Source organism: Xyrauchen texanus, chromosome 33 (genome assembly GCF_025860055.1).
Source record: "Xyrauchen texanus isolate HMW12.3.18 chromosome 33, RBS_HiC_50CHRs, whole genome shotgun sequence".
Lineage (NCBI taxonomy): Eukaryota > Metazoa > Chordata > Actinopteri > Cypriniformes > Catostomidae > Xyrauchen > Xyrauchen texanus.
Genome location: NC_068308.1, coordinates 28,484,033 through 28,503,929, shown reverse-complemented (window position 1 = coordinate 28,503,929; position 19,897 = coordinate 28,484,033). Strand labels below are relative to the sequence as shown.

Genomic DNA, 19,897 nt, shown 5'->3' with positions numbered 1-19,897 from the left:
AAAATTAATATGGAGAATCATGAGTAATTAGCCATTGTAACACAATACAGTTTAATTGGTATACAAAATTGGTCAAAGAAATGGTGTAATAACTTTAGGGAGATATAAAAGGTTTTAAAGTCAACATGAAATCAAAATTGACCCCATGAACTTCTTAAACACATGTTTATACATTTATTTTTAATGATTAATTAGTGCACGTTATACCAAAGAAATTTGTTTTAGTCTTTGTAATCAAAATGTCTCTCATGTGACATTACCAAGACCACTTAAATTTCAACCAACGGACGGCTGACAGTGATTCAGAAGGGGAGTAGACCTCTACAAACTGATAGGAAACTTATGTATGAAATGCCCCTTGTCATAAATCCATGAATTTGTCATGCATAAAATCAAGTCCCACCCTACATTTTGTTTGGGTATCCTGTTTCAGTCGGAAATACGTCACACTATGGACGTAAAATAGGTTGTGAATATTGTTTCATGTCGACTTCAAGTTATCAACCACTGATTTTAGAGCAATTTAGTTGTCGGTGACATACCTGGTGGCCATCCAGTTCGGTATCAGGCTCTTGACCTATATATTCTTCAGTAGGGTACTGTGGCTTCTTCTTCTGTACCAAATAGTCTCCATTTCGTCTCTGCTGTGAGCCATACAAACCACGTGAGTTGTTGTATCTTGAAGATGAGCCATTCCTTGAGTTCTTACCTGAGGAACATGAGTCTGTCTCAGAGAAGTCTGAGGGGTCTGGGTTATTGGTTGGAGTACTCTGACCAGAGTCTAAAGAGTCTCTGTGATTGGTGGGATTCCTGTATGAAGATTCATAGTAGTCCCTGTTATTTGCAGTATTTCGATAGGCTGTCTCAGACAGATCTTTATGATTGGGGGAGTTTCTGATGGCGGGCTCAACAGCATCCTTTTGACTGGTAGAAGAAAGCTCTCTGTTTTTCCTGGGGGTAGTTTCCTGACACGGGCGAGTATGTGCTTGGTTTGGAGGGGCGGCTGTTGAGAAGCTGACAGTTGATGTGTCCTGGTTGAACGTCAGAGTGCTGTTGCTATTCTGCCGTGAGAACATGGGGGAGGAGCCACTGTAGCCAGACTCATTCGATGACTGACTCTCAATGGAAACATTCGACTGACTCTTGCGTGGATTGTAGGGCTTTAGGAAGGAACTATACACGAAGCCCTTCGTAACTGAAGAAACAGAAAAAATTTGTCAAAATACATTTACAATGACAAGACCTTTATTTGCCCATGCTCACCACCATGATGTTAGTGGGTTGTGGATGGATACAAGGGCATTGACATTTGGTTACTAGGGTGTTCTAGGTGGTTGCTAGGACACTGCGGTTACTGTGATGTTCTAGGTGGTTATTAGTTGGCTACATACAGGCTAAAGTAAAAATAGCCCACCCCCATTTCTATTACATTTTGCTGCCCAGCTATGGCTTAAATCCCTCTTTCAATGCTTTTCTATGTTTTTTTTTTTTGTCTTGTTTTATTAGCCAGGAGAAGTAAGTGATTGTGTTTGTTGCAGAGTTTCCGCTAAGAAATTTTGTTGCCGGCCAACATGTCCGGGAATGATAAAGTTTACGTGCAAATCGGAAAGAATCTGATAAACTCATTTCTGTGTTTATTTAGTGCTGTAACGTGATGGACTATGCATAATATGCAATATAATTATAACAAAATCAAGTAAAACTAAAAATAAACGTTTGTTCATTATGGCTGCTCTTCCAATAAAAAAAACAGCAGTCATGGAATCAGTGAACATTTAAAAAAACATTCAAAACAAAACGCCAAATTGCAATTTGCCACATATCTTTTCGTTTACAATGAAATATTAAAAGAACAAAAATCGTTAGGCTATGTCATATAATTTCTCACCATGGCTCACTCTTTACTTTTATGACTATTTCTCTACAGCTTGCATTGCATATAAGCCTGGTGTCCCTCCAGACAGTTTTTGCGATTCTGAAGTGAGAAGCTTCTCACTGTGGGCATGCAAGATGGAATAACGCAGGTTGCTTGGCAACAAAGTGCTGTCATCATTGGGATGGCGTCATGCTCTACACTTGTGGCATGAACTAAATGAGTTGTTGATGCTTTGTGCTAATATTTTTACAGAATATATTTTTATTTGTCAGACACGGAAACGCATTCAATGAATCACATGCAGATAATGGAATACAAACCTCCGTTGTCTATTAGCCAGCGGTTCTGGCTGCCCATGGGGTCCTGCTGCTTGATGACACCCACTATGTCTCCCTCCAGTACGGACACATCCAGGTCTTGTGCTGCATTAAAGTTCCTATCAGCCTGGTAGAGTTTCTCTGGCCCATATCTTGCCAGAAGCTCGGCTCTCTGCTCATCTGTCTGTAGCACATGGTTTGGCTATACATGTAGGGAGGAAAAGAGGAAAAGGAAGATATAATGAATAAGAGACACAAAAATAGCTTCAATCAGCATAGGTTGGTTTGTTGGCCTTAGCTGGCCTCCAAGCCTGGCCATGCAAATGGTCATCTGGCTAAGCCTGGCCAAGCTTGTGTTTAGCTGGTCAACAAGCTAGTCTTCCAGCTTGATCAGATGACAAGTGCCCTAATCCAATTAAAACTATCAAAACAGAATAGCCTAACCAGCTTTGCCACCTAAGGGTGAATTAAATTGTTTCAGCAGGGTCATAATGAAAATTTAAGGTTCAAGCAAATTATAGATAAGATGATCTGTCCGTTTTGGATCAAGTTGCATTTGGGAAACTCACATGGCCTTGCGGTTTCTTGGAATTCTGTTTTTCCAGCGTCTTCTTTTCAAAGGTCTTGCGTACAATCGTGGGAAGGTTGTCAGGGAAGAAACTAAAGCTCTGAAGAAAATTCAACACTCGGGTGTGCTCATCTTGAAACAAGGACACTAGATTCCCTTCTGTGCCACCCAAGCCAGACAGCTATACGGAAAAACGTATAACATTAACAGTAAAAAAATGATGGCAGTTACTCAACTGAAAACATCACTGGTAAAGTGTAGGTCAATCAAACCTACTTCTCCGCAACTCTATTTACCTGCAGCAGTGGTTTGAGTTCTCCCAATGTGAGCGCAATGAAATCTCTCTGGGATTTGGCGAAGCCCCTCACACAGCTGGTGAACAGCTCTTCAGCTGCGCAATGGAACTTGGGCAGCTCATCCAGCAGCTGGGCGTTTAGAGCTTCGTAGTTATTCCGAGCGGTCTGCAGTTCCTCCTGCACACGCTTGTCCTTTAGCCTCTCAGCACGTTCCTTACAGTTGTCGTAGTCAAGTAGCTTGTCTCTACGCTTCTGGATCAGTTTATGGGGCCCAGTGAACATATTGAGCAGCTGGGTAAGTGGAGTGATGACTAGAGCTTCTGTCCTCTCCTTCTGCTCGGAGAAAGAAATTCACAAGGGTGAAGACTCGTTCAGAAGTTCATGTTATTGTTCATGCCAAAAATTTTGGCATAATTTGTTTTATTTCATTCAATCAATTTCTAATGGTGAACAAAAAGCAATATCTTGACCAGGTTTACATGCACTTAAGAGAAGGATTTATTCCTGTTTTTTTGCAGTAAGCGGCATTCTGAAACGTCATGCAAACAAGAACGCTGATTTCCTTACGCCGTTTAAGGGATTAAGAGAAGGTGGTTCAACACACTCAGATTTCTACTGGAAAATGCACCTCATGTGGTTATGTAAACATATAAGCGGTGATCTAACAGGTTTTTGAGGAGTGCACATGTGCGTAAACATACCGGATAACAAACGTCATGGGATGGAGCCCAACAACAAGTCAACACAGCGGAAAGAATTACACATTTCTGGGAGCACAGTGTGGAAAGCACATACACTATAAACTATACCCATTTTTACATGCCAATATAAAAAAATTGATGGGAATACGTTGCTATCTTGCAATAAGCCACTTTCTGGGGTCCATATAAAAGTCCCATCCATCGTCAACCGCTTATCCTGTGTACAGGGTCGCGGGGGGCTGGAGCCTATCCCAGCTAACATTGGGCGAAAGGCGGGGCCTTTCCATCGCAGGGCCACACATAGACAGACATACACTCACACTCACCTCCACATCCACACCTAGGGCAATTTTTTTGGAGACACCAATTAACCTAGCCTGCATGTCTTTTTGGATGGTGGGAGGAAGCCGGAGTACCCGGAGAGAACCCACGCAGACACGGGGAGAACATGCAAACTCCACACAGAAAGGCCGGGGCAACCAGGGTTTGAACCCACGACCTTCTTGCTGTGAGGCGACAGTGCTAACCGCTGCACCACCGTGCCCATTTTTACATGCCAATATAAAAAAATTGATGGCAATACGTTGCTATCTTGCAATAAGCCACTTTCTGGGGTCCATATAAAAGTACTACAACAAAATCAGATAACAAGATGTGAGAGGTGCCTACCCATGCAAAACTTGCCCTGACAATGCAAGTATTGTGGCAGGTTGTCACTATGTTGTGCAGTTGTGAAGGTGTTTTGAGAATTATTTTTAGCCTGCTGTGCTGTTGCTAGGGTGTTGCTTGATGGTTGCTAGTTGTTGGCTTACTGCCCTAAGTCAAAAGTGTTCACCCTCAAATCTCTATGATATTCTGGTCCCTAGATATAATAATAATAATTATATAGCACTTTTTTTAGGCACTCAAAGCAATTTACATTGTAAGGCTATATATATTTTTTTGCCTGTATAAATTGGTTCATGTAACAGCATCGCTCCTAAAATCACATAATTTGAGGTATCATTTATGTCTGTAACACAAACGGTGCAGTACGAGTTATGTTCCCAAGTTATATATGAGTTAGGGGTTTTGAAAAATCAAAAACCACTAAAAATTACTAACTGCTGCTTCATCGCTGTGTCGGGGGCAAAGCTAGGTGATTTTTAGTTTCTGTACTCACAAACTCAGTAAACTGTTTGTCACTGATACAGCGATGTGCTTTCTGGAAACGTTCAGGGTCCATCTGCTGTTGTCGCTCTGTGTAGATGTCACAGAAACTGATGGCAGCTAGCACCTTCACTGAAGCAGACTCCTATTGGTTACAAAAGGCTGAGGTCAGAAAAATGCTTTAAAATACAAAAGGGTGAAAGAGTTTTCAAGGCTCAAAAATAAGTACGGCCCAATTGCACCTGAAATGTCTAGTTAACATTCACCTATTTAAATGAGTTTGCAAAAGAACAACAAACAAAAAACTTTTTTTTAAATAGCCAAAAGCTAACCTACTGGCCGCACTAGGCCAGGAGAAAAAAAACATTATTCCTGAGCCCTTTTTTTGATCATCAGACAAAGAAAATAACACAAACCAACTAAATGAATGGGAACATGTAAAAAGATTAAGATTAGCAAGTCACATGAGAACCTGCCAAGGTCATGTTAATGTAAAATGAATCAGTACCCGTATGTGCTGCAGATAGAGGGAGATGTCCCTGATGAAGGACTTAATAAGTTGCTCCTGGAGTCGAAATCTTTTCTCTGCATCATTGAAAGCTTCATCTTTGATCTGAGGAAGAGTGAAAGGGAGTTTAGTCAACACTACTCCTCTGAATCCAATTAGGGATGGGTGGTGTTATTATAACAGTGCTGATGTACCTGAGATGAAATCCCAGTCAGGTGCTTGAGATGGCTGCTCACTCTGTTTGACTTCTTGATGATGGAGTGCATACTCAACTTTGAGATCTTGTCAATGAGCCGGTCTTCATCACCTTTGCGGTACTTCACCACTATAGACAAGAGATGGCACTGCTGAGTTATGGAAAGTTCGTAGAGCCAAACTACAGCCAAATAACCATACTGCTCTGTTCAAAAACCTAGTTTTGCAGGCAGCACTTTAAGGCATCTTAGGAATATTCCCAAATCAAAGATTGTTCCAATAGGTATACATGATTATGCTGCTTCCCAAGATATCTAGTTTTGGCCAATATCTAAAGCAGCATTGCATGCATCCTTTGCAGAGAAGGCAATCTTACAATTCATAATGCCGTACAAGTTAGAAAAAAATAATTATATATATATATATATATATACACACTTCAGAATTTCTGATAATTTTATTTTAGAATGCATCATGTCGTCTGCCAGAATCATCCGGAGTGCGACCCCCTTTACCAAAGTTGTGTTGAGAAATATGTTTGAAAAGACAGACTATTGTGCAATATGCAGCCCTATTAATATCTAAAACAAATCCTGATATATCAGAAAAATCTTCAAATTATCGATGTGTAAAAAATGCATTGATCCCAAGCCTAATATTAACTTTTCAACTTGCTCACAGCTACACCCACATACCAAGATCCTTTCTCCTTTTGAATTCATTGATATTGACATTGATCTCTTTAATGGAAATCACTGTCTCAACGAGTTGCTTCCTGTCGTGATGTGACTCTGGAGTGGTGTTGAGCAGTTCCATAAGGAGCAGGGGGTAACGCATCACTCTCTGGACTGGCTTTATCAAGAATGAACCCAAATTGATGTAGTTTGTCTTTCCCCTGTGACAGAACAACAGAGGGAGAGAGAAAGATCAAAAGGGAGAATAGAATTAGTCACATATCAAGGTTGCATTCTTCATCCTCCTCTGACAGCAAGCTGGATCAATGCCACACATTGTTTTCATCCAGCAATTACCATCTGGCTCACTGTCACCCATTTTTAAAAAAACCGCTTTGTTTGAGACACTAACAAAAGATCAAGAGACCACAATTTCTGACTGATGGGATGAAAACGGGGAAGGTTTACAGTGGCCCCAGTGTATCTGGACACTTTTTGACACTTAAAATGAATATTCTGGGTTCAATACAAGTTAAGCTCAATCAACAGAATTTGTGGCATAATGTTGATTACCACAAAAAATTATTTTGACTCATCCGTCCTTTTCTTTAAAGAGCAAAAATCACTACCACCCCTGGAGTCACAAGTTCGAATCCAGGGCGTGCTGAGTGACTCCAGCCAGGTCTCCGAAGCAACCAAATTGGGCCCGGTTGCTATGGGAGGGTAGAGTCCTTCATGTATTTTTAAGTGTAGTTTAAATGTCTGCATACTATTTAGGGCCACTGTATGTGTGCAGTGCAGATCCAAATCCAGAATTAATGCATGATATAGATGTTACAGAACAGAATACTCCAAAACGAAATAATCTGGAGCTAATTACTGGAGGATATTATGAAAAGCTCAAAATCATGAAGCAATAGGAGTATCTTTGAATACATAACTAAATTAATCTTTGACTGCAGTTACATTTATTTTTGCCCAAATAAAAAATGGTTGGCAACCATATCATCAGCTTAGAGATTGTTAATAATTGTTTATCATGCCACCAGAAAGCATTAGGTCAATTGCCAGAAAAACAAAAACAAAAAGCAAACTCTAAAATAAAGAAAAGAATTTCAATTATAAACCAATTTTTCCACTGATGTCATATTCTGACTTGATTAGGAGTTCACTAAACTTAATTCATTTGCACAAATAATCATGGGTCTAATTTGTGCAAATGTATGCCAGAATTTGACTCTTAACAAGTGGGAACCATGACCACAAAACACACAGCATACACAAAAAGCATACAAGGCCCCCTAGTCACACATGCACACAAGGAGAAAAGGGTTACGTAGGTTAATATAAGTTGAGCATGCTGTCAGGCACTTCACATGCAGATGCTTTAGCGTTGCTTTAAACTTACCACTCTCTGTATATCCCTCTGTCAGGGTTGAAGTAGAGAGCGAGAAAGAGAGAGAGAAAAAGAGAGGAGAGAGAGAGGGAACAAAACATAGTTTCGCATTAAACCACCTCTATCTTTTCTTAGAAAGAAGCTAATGAGCTAATTAGATATCACAACCTTGTTTCAAACAGCTTATTTCTAAAATAATGTCAACTCCTGCCATTATGCGGTAATGAACATGAATGGAGCAGGCAAGAGGTCAAGACAATACGTTGCTTGCTGCCATGGCAACGCATGCCGGGTGACCCGCTTTAGGAGTGCAGTAAGCTGGTGCTGGGGCCTCCACTGGCCCCTCTCTAATCTCCCACAGAGAGCCAAAATGAAATGCCAGTCAGAGTCTAGTGCACTCAAGTGTGTCTCAGAAAGTCTAAAAGTAATAAAAGACCCTATCACTTTAATACCACCAAGACATCATTCTAAAGGAGCTTTTTAGAGGAATTATATCTGTTTTTCATGGATGAGTTTATTACAGTACCATCCCGCTAGAAAATTAACATGCTTGCAATTTCTTAACTGGAGTCAGAGCCATTTGGGATAAAGCTTAGTTGTAGACTTGGCAAAGTACACAATCATTTTACAAATGCCTTGAAACTCAGGAGAAACAGCTTCTAGGTGAATATTTCCTCCTATTCTTTTTCCTCTTATGTCTGTCAAAGGGCTTCAGCAAATAACAAGAATAATCTAAACTCGAAAACTACACTATGAGAAAGCAAATTAGTTTAAGAAAATTAGATGAGTTTACCAATGTTTACCAAAAGAAACTGGTCAAGAAACATGGTTGCTACCTTAGGCAAATTGTGTTTGTTCAAATAAAGCCTAATACAACGTTTCTTCAAATACACAAAACTCTGGAGAAACACGCTGGCCTGAATCATTCACCAAATGGACACTGTGAACACAGTGAAACTAGCAAAGTGGGGGAACTAGGTGAGGCACATTCCTCTCTCACCATGCATTAATAAACCACTATAAAATAGATCAAATAATGAAAATAGAGACACAATACATGAAATACATCAAGTATTTTTATTTCAAAATGGAACAAATCCAATTTCATTTATCTTTTATTGTTTACTTTATGTGGCATCAGGCATACTAATCAGGTTACAGTATAATATCAAAACTATTAAACAATGCGAAACGCAAAGAGGTTTCCTGTTCAGGAATTCCAAAGATGCCTTACGTCATCTTATATCCAATCAGACGAGTCCATTTAAAGAAGAGCTGAATCAAAAAGGACTGGTTCCTCAAGATCTTGACTCTTACATTTACCAACAAAACATATCACAATGATGACAGTGAGCACACCCTGTGGCACTGCCTCACCCTTTGCATTTCTACAACTAAAATCCAGAGACCACTCCTGTCTCAAAACATACAATTCCAGATACCACTGAAATGAATGGATCATGTGTAAATGTTACATACCACACAATTAGTGTCCTACTTGCAACACCTCTCAAACAGTTATTTTGTTATATGAATGACTCATCAAGACTGGCAATTACCGTACATGCTCAACCTAATATGGGCATGCAATGTTCGTGGTAACCACACCATGCAGTTATCTGAAAAAAAAAACCTTTATTCACGAGGAACCGTGAACTGTCCTTCACTGTAAATTACCTGAGCTTCTCCAGACACTCCAGTATGTGCTTCTGGATGTTTTCATCCTTCTCGTAGGCCTCCAGTAAAGAGATGGCATCATCATGATTTTGGCAATAGATCTTGTAAACCTCTTCCAACTCAACTTTGTAGTCCAGGAAGACTTGACCTGGATGAGCAAAGAGATTGAATATGGCAAAAAAACAACATGGAAACTGTGATCTGCAAATAAACTTTGTGAGATGTTGTCAGCTGGACCACATCTTGGGGATTTTTGACTTTACCTATTGAGTCAGTGTCCTGGAGGGCCTTGTTGAGTCGGCAAGAAAGGTCAATTACTGAGTTAATGTTTCCAAAGAGACCATCAAAGTCAATAGTCTGGACCTACAGGACGTGCAGATAAAGATTTGAAATGTTCTCATTGCACTCAATACAAGCAGTTTACATATGATCTGCAAACATGTAAAGCCGGGTTCAACATTGTATGATTTTTGACACAATTCTTTTATCAGAGACAAATTTTGGCCATCCTAAAAAATGTATCTTTTCATAGGGTATAATCAGCAGTCTTTGATCGCTTTGCTTGACATGTTCACTGCTGGCCGATTAATTGCCTCTGCGATTTATGTTAGCCTCTGGCAGCGTCAGAAATTTTGCGTTGCAGTCGTGTAATGTGACTGCTCCTACGATGGCCAGATGAGATAAAACACCTAGTCAAAGCCTCTAATCGGGACAACTGGGACTAAAGTCTTGGTTACAATGTGTATTGTACAGTTTGACATAACGTTGCCCAGTGTGCCATGGCTTTAACCCAAGATCTCACTGGGACCACAATCTCACTATCGTACAGTCTGACAAGCAACAATAGTAAAGAACCAAAAAATCATACAGTGTGCACCCGGCTTCATAAAAAAAAAATCATGTTTGTAGAGTGATTGCTGGAACTCTACTGACCTGCTTCAACTGCAGTGGTTGAATGACCTCCTTCACACACATTTGAAGGTCCTTAATGTAGTCATGCTCTGTCTGCAGAAGCTCCTCAATGACCTTTGACCTTTTCTCCAGCATCCTCTGTTCGGGATCTTCAGTGGTGGCCGATGAAGCTGGGGAAGATTCCAGGGACTTAGGCTGGGAGGTGAGCAGGGTCATCTCTGATGAAAGAGAAAGGATGTGTCCTGGTCAGCCGCAGACAACTTACAACTTAGTTATTGACAGATGGCACAGAAGCTCTTGGGTTGGCTTTGGTTTTACGAGAATACACTAGTAGTTGACTAATTCTGTTTATTTAATGGTCAGTGCAAAGATCGAGATCTGTAGACCAGGGTGGCCGATAGTCAGCATAACACTGTATGTAATACAATTGTGTCAAATGCAATACATTTTCGCAATATCAGATAACACACTCAAAATTGTGAAAATTAAAAAATTCAAAACAAAAAATTTGTTTTGAATTTTTAAAACAGAACAGCGTTTACTCAAATAATTAATGAAATATTTCATAAATCCTTTGACAAGGCTGTTGGTAAACTTTGAAACTGACACAATGGGAAACTATCATTTAAGTTATTCGGCAAAACCAACACGGTCTCAAAATGGCCAAATATCATCTGATTAATCGGCCTGTAACTAGTATACCCACAATGAAGAAATTCACACCAGTTTGAATGGATAACTCGGTCACTTATGAAGGATGAGAAAAGCTCATGGGAGACATGGAGATCTGCCACAGGAGGGCAGATCGTAGTCAGTTTGCTTTGCATGTTGCCATTGGCTGTCCAGAGGATGTCATGGCTTGGAGTTGAGTTTGACTGCTCTTTGATCTCTTCGGTCCAAATTGGCAGTCAAACGGGTCTGGGGCAGGAGAGTGTGGGAGGGAGATTGGCTTTTACGCATCAGTGCCTTCCCAAAATTCTGCCAGAGATGATGTTTTATGAAGGTACAAAGGACTGTCAAAGCAAGCAGTGAGACATGGGCCCTCTCATGAGGCTGGGGAAGGCATTTGAGTTGGGGTTTGGGACTCTGGATAAGATAGAAAAATATATACGAGTTTCACAATAAAGGAATGCAGAAAATTTGGGGTTCAACAAAACTGTGAGGATTCATATGAGTGTATGCAATCATGATGTGTGTTTCAGTATCTTATTACAGTCAAAAAGATAGTTTAGCAGATTTAGCATGTCTCTGATGATATCTGATGTGGTAACTCATGCTGACATCATGCTACAATAAATCTTTTATGTTGCTGATTCATTAAAAGGCTGATATGAGATTGGAGCCTGAATGGCCCTGTAATTCCGTTGCATATTTGACCTCTGAAACGTTACAGCAAAATTAAAAAACAGCCAAAATGAAATGTTCGTCTGAACATGGGAGTAGGTAATAATCTATGAGGTGATAAGTGTTGTTTTGCGGTTTAGTAAGATTAGTAAGCACATGAAAATGCATGTGCAAAATTTTATTTACTTAGTTTACAGAATACTTGGAAATAATCTAGGGTGGGACTTGAATTTGTCCGTCAGGGTTTATCGGATAATGACAAGTGGTCTATTAAATTGTTTGCTTATATAATTTTTTTCTGCCTGTGCAGCCTTGTTTATCTCAGCAGTAATGAGAAGTAATTTCAGAGGCGGAGAAATTTTGGTGAAATATAAATTTAAACAACCTTTTTAAAAATGTATCATGCACAATAAAACTAGGCACACAATTAGTGAAGTAAATGGGGTAAATTCTGATTTAATCTTTAAATTCACATCATGCATTGAATGATTGCATGATTAGACTACCTTTTCCCAGTTTTTACCAACCATATCCTTACAGAGGTCACATTGATAGTGATTTCCTGTAATGTACTGTTATTTTCCAAGTCTTTGTACAAAGCCCACATGATGCACATTATGAGGTCCATACTAAACACTTGAGAAAAAAAAAAAAAAAAAAAACAATGTTGTACAGGATCATCATGGTTTGTACAGGATCATCCATCCATGTGCTTATTGCTCTACTTTTTACATACACACTGACACACACATTATCCCTACAATGCTGTTCTGACCCACATTTGGTTAACAGGCCTAATGTATTCATTGTTCTCAACAAAATAATCTTCAAAGAGTAAATTCTCCCACAATTGTTCATTCAGATAGTCTCATTCTGCCTAACATCTCATTTTGTGTTCCATGCAAGAGAATGGTGACTGAGGCTAGCATCCTGCCTAACATCTCATTTTGTGTTCCATGGAAGAAAGAAAGTCATTAGGTTTTAGAACAAAATGAGGGCGAGTAAATTATGATTTTTTTTTTATTATTAACTATAAGTGCAGACAGACTAAAACGAGATGTTGAAGGTCCACTCACTTAAGACAAATTTGAACATTTACAGACAAGGAAATTGACTCAGATATGAGTCATTCATCCTGAAACTTTGTATCATAGTGAAACAGCAATATCTAGTTATATTTTTACAAACATTTTGTCAGGAACCTTTTAATGATAGCGTACCGAACATGGTTTCCAATAAGTGTAATCAAAATTCTGATTGTTGAATCAGGGTGTTTGACTATCCGTTGGTGTGTGGTGATTTAAGATTTAGCGAAGGTGGAGAGTGCAAAGTTGAAAACAGGTGTAAATGTGTTATACATACAGATAGCCAGAGGCGCATAGAGAGGGAGGATTCAGTAAGATCAATGTGCAGAAGAACTAAAATGTAATGCCAGGACTATGTGTGCCAGAGCTCATCAAGAGCAGAATGTGTGCCATGGCCTGGTGAATGGCAGAGAGGGTAATTTCAAGCAGGCACACACACGTACAATGGTTTCTCTTTCGGTCTCTGTGGACGTAATTGATTGTGACATTATGTTTGGTATGCTTCCAGGGTCGTGCTCCAGCCAGTGCACTCCATGTGGCTCACGTGAGATAGCGGGAAGCCTTGTTTAAAATTCTGACCCCATAGAGAGTGTGGTGTGATTGCTGACTGCTTAACAAACCAAACACCATCACCGTTATGGTTTTCCAGTGAAAATACCTTAATACAATAAGGGGCCAGTGCTTTGATTTCAGTAAGCACAGACAGAGTTTAGCTCAAGAAAAGTCAACCTACTGTTTCCGAATTTACAGATATCAATCATAAGATCATCACAACAACATAACGGTATATTTACTTAAGACACAAAATTGTGCATGACATGTTTTCAGAGAATAATTCGGGGGATAAAAAAAAAAAAAACAATTCTTACACTATTGGCAAATTGTTTTAACAGTTTATATATTGAAAAGAATTAAGCTTCAATTCACAAAAATATGGTTACATTTATGCTAAAAACAATTTCTTGTCTTAATACAAGATATATTCTCTGAAAACAAGGCTTAATATCCAATGTTATGTCATTTTAGATAACTGAATAAATGCAATGTATTTTTAGATAACTGATTGACAAACAAGCAAAAATACCAATTGAGAAAATTACTTTTTGGTAAATAAATAAATAGCACGTATTCTGACATCCTTGCCAAAATGGAAGATTTGAAATAACTTTCCAACATGATTACAAAGGAATTCACACAGGCAGCTTAATAGATGTTGTCTCTTTCAAATAGTTTCACTATTTTATCAAAATAAAATGTACATAAGCAGTGTATCCAACAAAATGATTGATATCTAGCATTGACCAGACCTCAAAATACAAAAAACCTCAATTAAATATTTAATGGTTAAAATTAGGAACTGGAACACAACAAAAGATTTGAAACCTAACAAAGTTCACACTCTATAAACCATCAGCCAAGCATACTGATTTGAAAAGGTCTCAGTGCTGTCAAGACTAATCAAACTAAACATGATACTCACCAACAAAACCAACAGGCGGAAACCAACCGCAGTAACAAAACACTTCCTTTCAAAAACACTCACTTTAACTCATGAACTTTAAACTGCAAATCATACTAAACCAATGCACCAATTGCAAATCGTACTAAACCAATGCACCAATATCAATTCATCTATGCAGTTTCCCATCAAAATACTTTTAGGCATCTCTGTGCTGGCAGCATTCAAAGAAAGAGTGTGAGAGGACCCACCTTTTACCCCAAAAATCGCCTCATCTTCATTGCCACACACAAACACACACCAGAGGTCACAGTCAGTGCATTCTTTTACAGCTTGATTTGAATTACTCTGTCCCACATGTATCAACATGCAAGGCTCTTTCTTGAGGAAACAAACTTCATTCTGTCCCCACATTACCATCTGAATGCATGGGAACCTGCACTATTACACACAACTGAGTGAGCATTGCCAAAGCTACCCACACACTAAAGCCTGGAGCTGGAATTATGGTGCTGGTTCACACAAATGCATGGTGTTGCCAATTCACTTAGGGAGATCTAGTCCATGTTTTGGGAGTGACCAGCCACTTGGGGCTTGACTCCACCTTATTGAGCCTGAATTTCATCAAGATCTTGAGGATCTTTCAATGCCAAGGCCTCTTTGCCTCTCAGTATTTCTTGTCAAAGTGGAATGCTTTGTTCAGGTGTACCAGAGCAGGAGCAGGTGGGCACTCATTTCATTTTATGAGCTTTAAGCTCCTTTAATATCAAGCATGATTAGTGTTAGACGTATGTATTTTTCAATGGCCAATGCCATTAATACAGTATCAATAATACAGTATAAGTGTGGCAGATTTGTGCTATAATACCAATATGATGATTATTTAATTTTTTATTAATTGAACATTTACTTTTACAATATTAAATAAATAAATAAATTCACAAAAAATATTTGATAATAGAAAAATGCTTGTTGGAACAGGCAAAAGGGGAGCTCCCACTTCTGCAAATCAAACAAACAGGCATTTTTAACAATTGCTGCCAATAATCTCGAAATGGTGATATAGATAATCTGATATTTTGGTCTATCAGAGAATCAGAATCAGAATGAGCTTTATTGCTAAGTGTTCTCGCATACACAAGGAATTTAGTTTGGTGATAGGAGAAACAAGTGCACACAGAACATTACAGTGAGACAAGGAAAGAGTATAAATAGACATACAAATAATAGGACATACAACATAGAATGGCGTATGTTCATGTGCAAGTGGTAACGTATGTTCAGTTATTGAATTAAATCAGAGTTAATTTATACATGTACATGATGTATATTTATTTACATTACTGCACTATGGGGGAGTCCTGAGGCAGTTTAATTGTTGGAATAATGTGAAACATGTGGAAAATGGCCTGAGGGTAGAAACTGTTCTTATGCCTGGATGTCAATAAACATAATTAAAATAAACCTTTTAAAAAAAGCAGAAGTGTATAATTTCAGTGCCTTTAGTGTCACCAAACAGAATTGCAAAAATTACAGTGATCAAACAGGTTTCCCAAAAAGCTATTGGACAGACAAACAGATAGTCCCAGCCCAACTGATTGACAGCATTGATTGAGCCAATGTTGCTGAAACAAGCAGAACAATGTTTTAAAAGCAACACCGGGCCCCAGTGCTTACAATTTATTTAGTTCCTTTTTTTATTTTTAAATCATCCTACGAATGGCTTACTAATAGTTGTCTCTGCATATTAAGCAGGGATAGGTCAAAGTATTTTAACATTGAAAAATATTTGTATACACTCCAGCTTTAAATCTTCAAAGTCAACAAATTAGGTCAGTTTGCCAGAACAAGTGTCCTATAAAAGAAAGCAAAATGTTCTTAAGGAAACAATATTTTATGACTCTACGAAACCGAAATTATAACTTTGTTATTCATGTGAAACTCAAGGGTGTTTTATGGTCTGACTTTGATCAAGGAGCTGTTTGTTTGTCCCTGTCTAGTCTAAGGTCACACAACACTATCAGGGCTGTGTGCTCAACACAAAGTTCACATAAAACGCCCAGTTTCCATGGATATCTTTGACAACTGAAAATTGAAAGTAAGGGTAGGAGCAAGTCACAAATAGTATGTGAGTGAATGTGAGTCTGACAGAGTGTGTAATATTCAAGTTCCATTTGCTTGCAAGGCACAGAAGAACAATGAATTAAACAAATATCTGTATGACAGATTTACATAATTAAAATAGTATTAAGAAAGTCAACATTTGAAAAAGACACTGTTTTAAACTATACCAAAATGGCAGGAATTACAATGTAGTGTTGAAATGAAATTAAACAAAAATCCTTCCCATTGCATTATAGAAGAAGAGAAACAGCGTTTGTTCCAATGTCATTACAAACTATTCAAGTTACACCACACACTCTCAGTCTCTCATCACTCGGTCTCATTCTGGTGTAGAAATCTGCGTCATTGTTACTGTTTATCAATCTTTTTTTTTTGTTAAAAGTGCTGCTGGTTCACATTCCAGTTCTCCTTAGATGTATGATTTGTGTGGGATATGACACACCCATACCAAATATACATTCCGTCTAACCACTCCTCATATTTGTTTCAAAATATACTACCTGAAAAACCTTACCTGGAAATTTAAATAAAGACAATTCTGATGCCATTGTTTGCTATTAAGTGTGAGGAATAGATACATTTTTGTAGTTTTAAATGTCATCAACTCTTGACACCCTAAAAAGATTCTTCTCTGTGGTAATTATGCAAAGTAATGAACAGGAATGCCAAATGAAAATGTAGTGAAAATATTTAGACTGAGCTTTCTGATGGAATCTATTATTGTCTTCAATATCCAAGTCCAGACTTGGCTATCAGTGTACTTGGATAACATAAAACAGCGACTACTGTACCTAAAAAAATAGTCTAATTTTTATCTAGATTTTATTTATGTCTAATCAATAGGGTGACCAGAAGTCTAGTCAGCCTACCATTATTTTTGGGTGTCATATCTTTAGTTTAAAGACCAAATGGAATTGCAAAAATAATTGTTTCAAACAGGTTTCCCAAACCATCCCATCTTCTATTGGTTGTTAAAATTACTGCAAAGGCAACAAGATAAACTGAAGCTAATTTGCTGAAAGAAGTTCTAAAATGAAAGTATTGGTAAATTAACCAGCTTATATTCTCTGCAATGTCATCCAATTAAGAACCAAAAATGATACCAGAGACAGACACAAGGATATTGAGGATCCCCAAGTCAGGCAGTGAACCTAACAGTTGAAACCAGGACAACATATCTTTTTAAGTGAATTGTCGAGGCACAACTCATGAAACCGGTACCGTCTTGGGTAAACCGGGACCCTATTTACTAGTCAGCTGGCAACAAGTCAGTTTGTCTGCTCTTGTTGTGGACAAACCAAGAGTTATATTTCATCAACAGTGGCTTATACTGTACTTTGTAAAACCTGCCTACACTATTCACATTCAACCTCATCCAAATCTCACAATTAACCCAGCTAATCTACATGCTGCGCCTGCATATCAAGTTCACGCTCATGATTTAAAGTGCGTATTGGTTCTGTTAAAGTCATTTAGCCATATAGAGTATAATCCCCTAAACAAGCTGACATTAGCATTACAGAGATTTTCAGTAATTACATGCATTATAATGCTCCGGGCCCCTTTATCAGGGGGCCCACAGGGACAAAGCAAGATGTCTACGCACAAAAAGAAAGACGTGATATACAGCTCCACCGTGAACGCTCTCTCTACAGCAACACAAAAAGAGCTTTCGTCATAGATACGGTCATACATCCTCATGCCCACTGTCAAAGACCCTCAAGCCTTAAACAGCACAGATGTGGCAGTGCCAGAGCACTGATAAACTTGGCAGCCATAAAATATACAATTATTAAAAACACTTGTGGCCAGGAGGCATCATAAAACGAAACTTATTAGAGGGCACCCTTTGGCCTATCTGAGAAAAGACATGGGCCAAAAAAAAAAAAAAAAAAAACTACTGTCAAAATTAACGGGTTAACGCATAATTTTTAAAAAAACATTTTATTTACGTGTTAATTTTTCTTAATAGCCATTAACGCATTTACCGCTAATAGAGCATAAACCAGCATAAACACTGGTTGGAAGGGTCATCACACTGATGTACACACCACAAACACACACAACAGTTTTTCAGAGTCAGTGATGGGGAAAGGAGCTTTTAATGCTATTTGTTGTAAAAAAAAAAAAAAACGAGCCTAGGTGGAACTTGTGACAGAAATCAAGTATTTTTCAGCCCAAGTATGGTGTATTTTAATTACCACAGAAGCATGCCAAATATGAGTTATCACCAAAATGCAGAATGAGTTGTTTTTGTCTGCAATCATGGAGTTCAAAGTGCCGCTTGACACTGGCGCTGATGCCCTGGCTGAATTATGAATTCGGCTTAGCTGTTGCTGTAACAAAGTGGATAGCCACAGTACGCTGGCTGATTAATATTGTGGACGATGAAAGTTTAAGGGATTTAATGCCCATTGCAATGAAAATGCAACCTCGTGGGGACTAGTTCTTTCAAATAGTCAAACTCCCACTTAGACTTTGGGAAATGTTCAATGTTACTTGAATTGGTGGTATTTCATTGAATTTATATTACGGATGTTCTGATATGTTTTGGAGACCAAGTACGAGTACCGATACTTTTTTTTTTTTTGGTACTCACCGAAACAGAGTCCAATACCGGTTTTGTTTTTTCTCCCTGAACTGCATATCAACAGTTACATTTTATAATAAAAATGGTGTTAAAATAAATGTATTTATTAGAAATATGATCAAATAAAAGTAATACAACATGATATTGTTATAAAATTAAGCGCTTTTATTCTGAACCTCACAGCACAATCTAAAATACATTTTATTTAAAAAAGTGCTGCATAACTGAGCATCACAGATGTTAGATATTGTTTAAATATACGATTACAATTGATTTATTATTAGTTGTAGTAGTCGAACTGTTTTTTAATTTAAATTGAGCTTTCATTTTAAAGTGTTTCTGTGCTGTTATGACAAAGTTGCTCTGGTGTTTTGATGAGCTTCACACTCTGGAAAAGCAGGTAACTACGTAACTCAAAGTGAACTTCAACTACTAAGACTGCCATTTAATTAATAAGTATGTACTTTGTTTGTGCCTCATGCTACAAAGTGAATTTGCACTCTGTTCGCTGCCAAACTGAACGCTCACTGCACAAGACGGTGTTCCTTGTATAAGCCGAGGAGGACTAAAAGGTACGTGCAGCTGGCGTCGCAAAACACTGTCTCCACACATTCACAGCACACCATTCATGCAAACTATATATTTATATCATTAAAATCACAGATAAAATAATAATATTTGCGGTAAAATAATCTCAATAGGACAAAACATGATTAGAATTTGTGCGCTGAATGTTTGCGGAATGACATTAGAACATCAGATGGTATTGGGTTTTGGTATCGGAGCATTTTTCTGAGTACGAGTACCAGTACATGAGCGCTGTATCGAACCCGATACCAGTATCAGTATCGGGACATCCCTAATATCTATCTTTATACTGTGGAAGGCTTTGTTTGGAAAATGTTAATAAAGCATTATATTGTAACATATTATAGTTTGTATTTTGTAATGCATTTTGACAGGAAAAGAAGTATATTTAGAGTCAAATTTCAGCACTTTCAAAATCTTCGATTAATTGCTATTAAC

General features: G+C 38.3%; 1 protein-coding gene across 2 annotated transcripts in view; it reads right to left on the bottom strand.

Annotated features, from left to right (window-relative positions):
- Positions 1–19,897, bottom strand: part of LOC127626893 (dynamin-binding protein-like) — a 56,729-nt gene that overhangs the window by 1,230 nt on the left and 35,602 nt on the right. For both annotated transcript variants that reach the window (XM_052103001.1, XM_052103002.1), the window contains 12 exons: positions 10,291–10,487; positions 9,621–9,720; positions 9,358–9,505; positions 7,693–7,710; positions 6,306–6,505; positions 5,610–5,740; positions 5,416–5,520; positions 4,921–5,052; positions 3,058–3,390; positions 2,763–2,942; positions 2,197–2,395; positions 543–1,195 (listed from right to left, as the gene is read on the bottom strand). In XM_052103001.1, the coding sequence (XP_051958961.1) occupies positions 543–1,195; positions 2,197–2,395; positions 2,763–2,942; positions 3,058–3,390; positions 4,921–5,052; positions 5,416–5,520; positions 5,610–5,740; positions 6,306–6,505; positions 7,693–7,710; positions 9,358–9,505; positions 9,621–9,720; positions 10,291–10,487 (2,396 nt within the window). The remainder of the gene's footprint in view (positions 1–542; positions 1,196–2,196; positions 2,396–2,762; positions 2,943–3,057; positions 3,391–4,920; positions 5,053–5,415; positions 5,521–5,609; positions 5,741–6,305; positions 6,506–7,692; positions 7,711–9,357; positions 9,506–9,620; positions 9,721–10,290; positions 10,488–19,897) is intronic.